Source organism: Amphibalanus amphitrite, unplaced genomic scaffold (genome assembly GCF_019059575.1).
Source record: "Amphibalanus amphitrite isolate SeventyFive unplaced genomic scaffold, NRLGWU_Aamphi_draft 001066F_arrow, whole genome shotgun sequence".
Classification (NCBI taxonomy): Eukaryota; Metazoa; Arthropoda; class Thecostraca; order Balanomorpha; family Balanidae; genus Amphibalanus; species Amphibalanus amphitrite.
In genome coordinates, this window is record NW_024882560.1 from 20,798 (window position 1) to 28,508 (window position 7,711).

Genomic DNA, 7,711 nt, shown 5'->3' on the forward strand with positions numbered 1-7,711 from the left:
CAAAGGTTGACCTCAGGTCACGTGACCTCGAGGTCATCATGTATATCATTCGATGCGTCTTGACGAGCTGAACACAATGAGACCATCCACGCGTCTGTATCTTGTTCCTGTACGGAGTTATTGGCCAAAAACCTTTGGTGACCTTTGATGACGTCACATGACCTCACAGCTGCCCAACAGCAAAACAGACCTCAAGGTAGTGAAGGTTGGTCGTATATGAAGTCATGTATGGTATATGGGGCCATTCCGACCCGTTTTAGTGGTAAAAACAGGGAGTTGATTTTTCCCCCATTGACTTATAATGGGGAGGTCGCGAAACTGACCTGACCTTAGGTCACCGATATCAAAATTCCGAGATATACAAATTCCACATACTGGTACCCTAACTAAAGCCTGAAGAGAAGAAATTGATCGGTCAAAAACTCTAGCTCTGGCGTGATTGCAAACTTTTCTGAGGTAGGGTCACCAAACCGCCTCTGGTGACCTGACCTGAGGTCAGATCAACTCAAAATTTTCAGACATGTTGCGTAGAAGCCTTTTAGGAAAAGTCAGAAAATTTGAGCTTCCTAGCTCAACGCGTTTGGGAGAAATAACCAAAAAAACTCAGGGGGGCTCCTGAGGCCCCCCCCCCCGCCAGGAATAGGGTTAAGGTGTCTGCGGTCTCTACATTCAAGCCACATTCACGCTAGGCTATCCCTATCTGCTGGTGGGATGGAGAGAGGCAGTTTCCGATGAAATTGATGTATTAATGGGTTAAGTGCTTTTGCGATGAACATAGCAAGTAGGGGAGAGCGGGGCCAGTTGAACCACTTTTTATATATTGACATGCACAGCGAGATCTAGTTGTCATATCGAAAAATGCACAATGCCATGAAAAAATATGCTCTTTCGGCTTCATTTTAAGATATGTAAAATTATGTTTCAAACATATTTTGGTGCCAAACGCATGCTTATAAAACAGCACTACGCCCGTTTCAAATGACCCCGATGCGAGGGTCAATTGAACCAGCCCATGGGGTCAATTGCACCTATCCTTAACAATGGGATGTTTTCCTCTTTAAGGCCACTTTCTTAAGGAGATATTTTGTCCGGTTTACTTTTCCAAATGCTACATTCAATAGGTCGTTGGAAAGCTAAAAGTGCAAAGTTCCTCATAATAGGTGACATAAAGTACATAGACTATGGTAAAATGGGCGGATGAGGATAATGAGAAATATCTCAGGCTATAGTGTGCTTTCAAGCAAAAGGCTGGAGAAAAAAGAGGTCAAAAAATGAGCTCTATTAATCTACTATTTCAGTTTAAAAGCTCATTTCAAAGGTGGACTATTTCCTTTAATGTTTACAGCCCCTGAACAATAACCATTGCAAAGGTCACCGGGGTCCATTGAAACGGCCTGTGGCCCTGTTTCAACTGACCCTCAGAGAAGCGTTTCAATTGACCCCATCCGCTCCCGCCATCTCGCACGCGCCGTAAAGCATATGTCAAACGAGCTGGAGGGACGACATCATGCTGAATGAAGGGCCAAATAAGGTGTTATTCCGGAGCCAGGAGTTCTTCTTTCAGCAAACAAAGGTATATGAGATATCACAAAATATTCATAAAAACGATTTCTCCCAAACGCCCCTCAAAAACACAAAAACAAGTGTCAAATCAAAATTACCGTCCGTTTGCCGCCCAAACGCCGTTGACAAATGAAGTGGTCGAGCGCGGATGCGCAGTGGTGTCGGCAACGCCATATGTTGCATACTGTTGAAAATAAAGCCATGTTTCATTTGACCCCGTGTTTCAACTGGCCCCGCTCTCCCCTATGTGGAGAATCTTTTATTGAACATATAAGATTAAAGCCAATCAGTTTCCGCTGTAAACACTATATAGCCTCTACCGAAGATGGAAATTAGCTGTCCTTATATGAAAATATTTTTAGAGGAGCATAAATACAGGGTGGGGCAGAAATATTTACCTGTTTGTTTTCAGTTCATAACTCAAAAAGTTATGAACGGATTTTGATAAAATTTTGGATGCGGCTTCCCAACTGACTCGTGTATCAACATTGAGATCGTTTTTACCTTTTGTTATAGTTGTAACAGCTCGGTGATGCCGTAAAAACTGTTTACAGTGTAATTAAAATATGAAAAGTATATTTCCTTTAACCCGCACCTCGTTCGGGTCTGCCGAGCAACGCAAAGTTGGAAGGGGGGGGAATTTAAATTGCCCCCCTTAGGGGGCCAATTGGCCCCTAAGATCTCGAGAACCATGCAACATAGCGACAAAAAGCAAACGGCGTTGGATAGCCCCAATAGGGAACTACCTTGTGACCTAACTTCATTGACCTAGGTCAAACCGTTGACGTCACAGGTCAGGTCAAATGTCGAATTTTCACCGTTTGCAGGCATTTCAAGAAATGCGTTGTAAAATCGAGTAAAATGCATTTCATTGAAAATCATCGATGGGGTATTGTTCGTCCAACACATATTTTGCTATTTGAGGTCACTGATACCAGGTCAGGTCACACAGGCCAGGTCCCTGAGGGTCACAATATGAGAATATCATGTGACGCATGTTTCATGGTCCATTTTATATTCCAAATGCCAAATTATGTGGGTCAGACAACCTTTAGGGTCAGTTTAGATTATGTTCTGGTGAAGGTCAGCTCAAGGTCAGGTCAAATTAGGTCAAATTTCCAAGTTGATATTTTGCATAAAATGGGTATTGATTCGATGCAGCTCGTCACGGGGAGTTCAATGGTGGTCTTTGTTTTGCGCTACGTACTCTGGAATTACCAAACATTGAGTCCAAAAATTTGACGTCATCAATTTTGAAGTTTTTTTTTCGCTATAACTTGGCCCAAAAAAGAGGTATCGATGTAAAAATTGGTATGTAGATAGAAGAGCGCAGGGACTATCACATATGTTCCGGTTTTTTGAAATTCAAAAAACTTCTGATTTGATTTGTTATCGTTTTTTTCTAAACAAAAAGATAATTTTGGGGGTCAAATTAGAAACATTTTGAAAATCCGAGATTGTAGTTTTGTACCGCCCTCTTTTCTGTACTTGACCATATAAAGAACTTTGAAATAGCTTAGAAACTGTAGCATTTGTGAGCGTTTCAAGATTTCTTTTTTTTACTAATTTTTGCTCAAAGATGACCCCAGTTTGACCTCAATAACTCCTGACCTAAGGTGACCTAAGATTTGAAGTTCTGTGTAAAGGTGTCAAATTGACGCCTGGAAAAGGTATAAAAAAAATTTGGCTGTGTTGCGCGCCGTCGTTTTCTTGCAATTCAGAAAAAAACCACAGGGGGGTCATATTGCCCCCACCCCCCCAACTGGGCGAGGGTTACCCATTCAGAAGCTCAACACAGTCTCATTTCGCTTATGCAGCAGCCTGCAGCGCTGGCAAGGACCGGATGTTCAGCAAAGGCTGACTACAGATTGATCCATCTCTCTGACTTGGCGTCTGCTGTGTATGGCTTTTGGCTCCCGGCGCTGTGTCATGTGTAAGGCTTGAACGGACCGTTGTGCCCACCCCAATCACCACGCGCCTCTGTGGTGTTGTTTTTTCTTCCACCGACACGCCTCCTCTGGGCGTGCCGGGTTCAAAGGGCGCACGCTACGGTCTGTATATAAGGCCATGTTCCCACCGGTCGGCACTCTCAGTCGCCACCATGAAGCTGCTGCTGATCGCCTGCGTGTGCGCCCTGGCCGCGGCCGAGCAGCCGCAGCAGACCGTCCCGACGGCCGCTCAGCTAACGGTCGGCCTGACGCACCTGTACCGCCGCTTCCTGCACGCCGTGGCCCCCCGGCAGCTGGAGCTGCAGGATGCGCTCGACATCCAGTGGCGTAACGGCATGATGGCCGGCCCGCCGTTCCGCTCCCCGGTGAGTCAGCGGCCGACGTCGCCGGATAGGCGGCGGAAGCACTTGCAGTGAACCGAGCCGCATCTAGCTCATTTGAATTGATTATCTTTTATAGTATAGCATAACGATAATGGACTGCAATAGCACCTATTTTTACAGTAAATTTAATAACAATCTTTGATAGCAGTCCATTCATTGTTGTAGTCTTGGACAAACCTCCTTAGAAACAAAACATGTAGAAATGGCTATCAGCCAAGGTCTAAGACTTCTCATGACGGAAACCTGACACATGTTTCCCATGACTTTGTTGGCGTGCTTTTTAACCCTTTACCGTCTATTGTGCGACAGGTCCAGGCAACCTTCGGCGGTGTTGAGGCGCCGACCTTCTCCTTCGTGAACAGCATGATCACCCCCGGCCAGAAGGGCTTCTTCGGCAAGTGGAGCAAGCACGACACCTCGGATCTGCTCATGACCTACAACCGCGGCAGCCTGACCAAGGTGAGAAGCGTGGTCAGTGTCTCCTGGGCGCCATGGATACAACGAAACCCACTTGCTGTTTTTTATACGAAGGATATACAGATGTCCCCCGATAATATCCTATCTAAATCGTGATGGAAATGATGTCTGAGCCTCCGTTGATGGGTCTTTTAAATGTCAATACCACTTAACAGTGAGACCGCCTACTAGTCCACAGGTGCTGGCCACAATTGTGTGTGACACCGTGTGTGTGTGTGTGATTTCAGATCCACATGCTGACCGACGGCGGCATCCACAAGGAGGTGGTGCTGGGCAACCCTCTGCACAAGCACGGCGCCAAGTTTGCCGTCATGATCCCCAAGGGCACCTACTGCATCTTCGAGTCGCTCTCTGAGGACGACGCCGCCTTCGTCACATACGTCGCTATCCCCGGTAGGCAGAATGCATCGACACAATCCCACCTGAGGGCGAGGCTCTTTGAGCTTCTGTGGTACTGAACAAACCGTTTTCGAGATCACATTTTCACAGTTGATGTGCAACCGGTCCATATTTTGTGCATCGTAATGCTCGAGTTGATTCACTGTGCGTAGACCTACCGGACTCTGTGTGGCTATTACATTTTGTAATCTTTTTGTGGTCATTTTGCGAAGCTGATTTGTCTAAGCGATTTGGCTGTCGTGGTGGTTGGGTCTGATGATGCTCTTTTGCCCAAGTTCTGACCCATTCGCCCTCTCCCTTGGACAGCCTGGAACCCGGCCAACTCGCACAACTACTCCCAGAAGGAGATGGAGGCCAAGTTCCCCGACTTCAGCAACATGTTCCACGAGCTCTCCAAGCCTGGCGTGCACGAGCACGAGCACGGCGACGAGGATTACGATCACGAGCACGACGAGCACGACCACGACGACCACGACGACCACGACCACAGCCCCCAGCGCCGCCGCCTCCGCCGCTTCCGCGGCCGTGGCCGCCGCTTCGGCGGACGCCACTAAACGCCCGCTGCCGAGACTCTGAGGCAGCACGGTCATCGACCGACGCAGGGCACTGGCGGACGGAACGAAGCCATGCTCAAAGCAAGTCACTTTGAAGTTGTTTTACAATATGACGCGATGTACATACATCCCATCATCGTTCCTTGTGCAATACAATAATTGTTTGACCACGAACTGTGTTTGGCCTGCCTTTGTTTTCAACGACGCAAAGCTTAGAAAATTACTTTTGATTATTCTGCTTACCTCGAACTTTCAACCGATAGCATAGGTACTATTTAGTAGGTAAGAAAAAAAAAACACGAAGAAACTACATATCAGTACATATCAGAGAAACTGTTGCATATCAGTCGATCCGTATCGTCGAGCTGAATACATCTGATGTGTGCACGTCGTTATTAAAAGTTATAGCCAAAAAAAAACTGCTGGTGACCGTTATGACCTGAGATGACCTCAGGGGCACGCAAATGGGTCACAGGTGCATTTGTCCGATTCAGTGTGTCATTGTTCACCTATGAACCGATGTTTGAGAGGGTTTTGAACACCATTCGTCCAAAATAGGCGCATTTCAATTTTCTCCCTTTGACTTATAATGGAGAGGTTGCAAAATTGACCAGACCTTAGGTCACCGATATCAAAATTCCGAGATACACATTTTGTACATACTTTTACTCTTATCATCGCTGAAAGTTTTAAGGCGATCGTTCAGTCGGTGTAGCTATGACGAGGATTGCAACTTTTTCTGAGGTGAGGTCACTTGACGTGACCCTGTGACCTGACCTTGAGAGCCCTGGGTCTGAAATTCTTACAACGCATGTAGAAAAGATGCGTGAAGAGGTGTGCCAAAAAGGCCGCGCTCCGCGCCGCCGTTTTTGAGATATCTGCGAAAAACCGCAGGGGGGGGGTGTTCAAACACCCCCCGGCCCGGCACGGGTTACAGCACGGCTCCAGACTAAATCAGACGGGTGCGATGTGAGCCAGATGCGCGTGCTATGTCGGGGCCGCCACGGGGGCTGGTCGGACCGGCTGCACAGGGGCGCTCATGGGGTGTCTTCGAGAGGTATCTGTCGTCGTAGACTGGCGGTGGTTTACCGGAATGGTTAGGGAGGGACTGGGCAGTCACCTGGGCAGGAGGCGCATGTCCGCATAATCTAGAGTGAGCTGTTATTACGATCAAAGTCTGGTGCAAAGAAGTTCAGTGTTGAGACAATGTAGAATGCTGCAGAACCCGTAATCGGATCGATGTCACTCAACAATATCCTCTGCAGCGTGGAATTGGATTGCAAAAAGGTCTTCCAGGGCTGGCGGCGGATGTTTTGAAAAATGGACCTTTTGAGAATGTGCATACTCAGATTGTTAGTGCTGAAGAACTATGCTGTTACAGCGTAAACAGGACTTGTGCTGACTCGCGTGGTGAGCGGTAGTGATGCTTTTTTCTTGTCAGGGAGATTGCGAGCTCTGCACTTTGCTCATCAGTTAGGTTTCACTGTTCAAGCAGTACCTTAGCGTTCTAACTTGGTGGGCTGTAACGATGACCAGGTCACGACAGGGCAGTATTAAGTGGTCCAAACATTAATACTCAGTACTCACTTGTGCTTCGTAGGCTGAATCATCTTTTCAAGGTATGACTGTTGTGTTGAGTGAAGTGGGAATGCGCACACAGTTATGTATCGCTCCGTAATGTAGAATGCGGCAGGATGTAACGTTTCCCAATCGTTACTCTTACACACGCAGGTATTGCTTTGGATAGTATTCTGTATGCTGGTTTTGTATTTAATGAATACATATATCTATTTGTAATATGTCGACTCTGCGATGCTGTAGTTTCTTTGTAAATATCACCCCGTGTTAGGCATGAGAACACATCCGCCACAGAGAACGCTGAAAAGCTTTTTTCATCACCGTTAACCCTATTCCTGGCGGGCTCCGCCGGGACAAGAAACTGGCGGGGGGGGGGGCCGATTCGGCCCCCCCCCCCTGAGATCTCGAGAACGAAGCAAGATAGCGACAAGCGGTAAACGGCATCGGATACGCATGGACAAGGTCTACAATTTTTACTAAGGTCATTTTCAGGTCAGGTCAAAGATGACGTCACAGGGGTCGAAAAAGTCAAAATGGCGGCGCTAGATATGGAGAGAGTTTTTCTCGAATAACTTTCGAATTAGTCAAGATAGGAACAAACTAAGGGCTTCATCGTGATCCTCTCGTCAATCCGCATCGAACAATATATATGTTGACCTCGAAAGGTCAAGGTCAAAGGTTGACCTCAGGTCACGTGACCTCGAGGTCATCATGTATATCATTCGATGCGTCTTGACGAGCTGAACACAATGAGACCATCCACGCGTCTGTATCTTGTTCCTGTACGGAGTTATTGGCCAAAAACCTT

At 47.1% G+C, this 7,711-nt stretch overlaps 1 protein-coding gene across 1 annotated transcript; it reads left to right on the top strand.

Moving 5' to 3' along the window:
• Nucleotides 1–3,638: 3,638 nt before the first annotated feature.
• LOC122369725 lies at nt 3,639–5,499 on the top strand. The gene is made up of 4 exons (XM_043344656.1): nt 3,639–3,877; nt 4,205–4,354; nt 4,600–4,765; nt 5,078–5,499. Exons 1-4 carry the CDS (start codon nt 3,665–3,667, stop codon nt 5,323–5,325), a joined length of 777 nt encoding a protein of 258 aa, XP_043200591.1. The 5' UTR covers nt 3,639–3,664; the 3' UTR covers nt 5,326–5,499.
• Nucleotides 5,500–7,711: the final 2,212 nt, after the last annotated feature.

What these genes read in the sequence shown, in the direction of transcription:
- LOC122369725 (XM_043344656.1), top strand. Translation starts at nt 3,665, where the DNA reads ATGAAGCTGCTGCTGATCGCCTGCGTGTGCGCCCTGGCCGCGGCCGAG. An exon ending in GCCCGCCGTTCCGCTCCCCG is followed by an intron (nt 3,878 to 4,204) that starts GTGAGTCAGCGG and finishes ATTGTGCGACAG; the next exon opens with GTCCAGGCAACCTTCGGCGG. An exon ending in CACATACGTCGCTATCCCCG is followed by an intron (nt 4,766 to 5,077) that starts GTAGGCAGAATG and finishes TCCCTTGGACAG; the next exon opens with CCTGGAACCCGGCCAACTCG.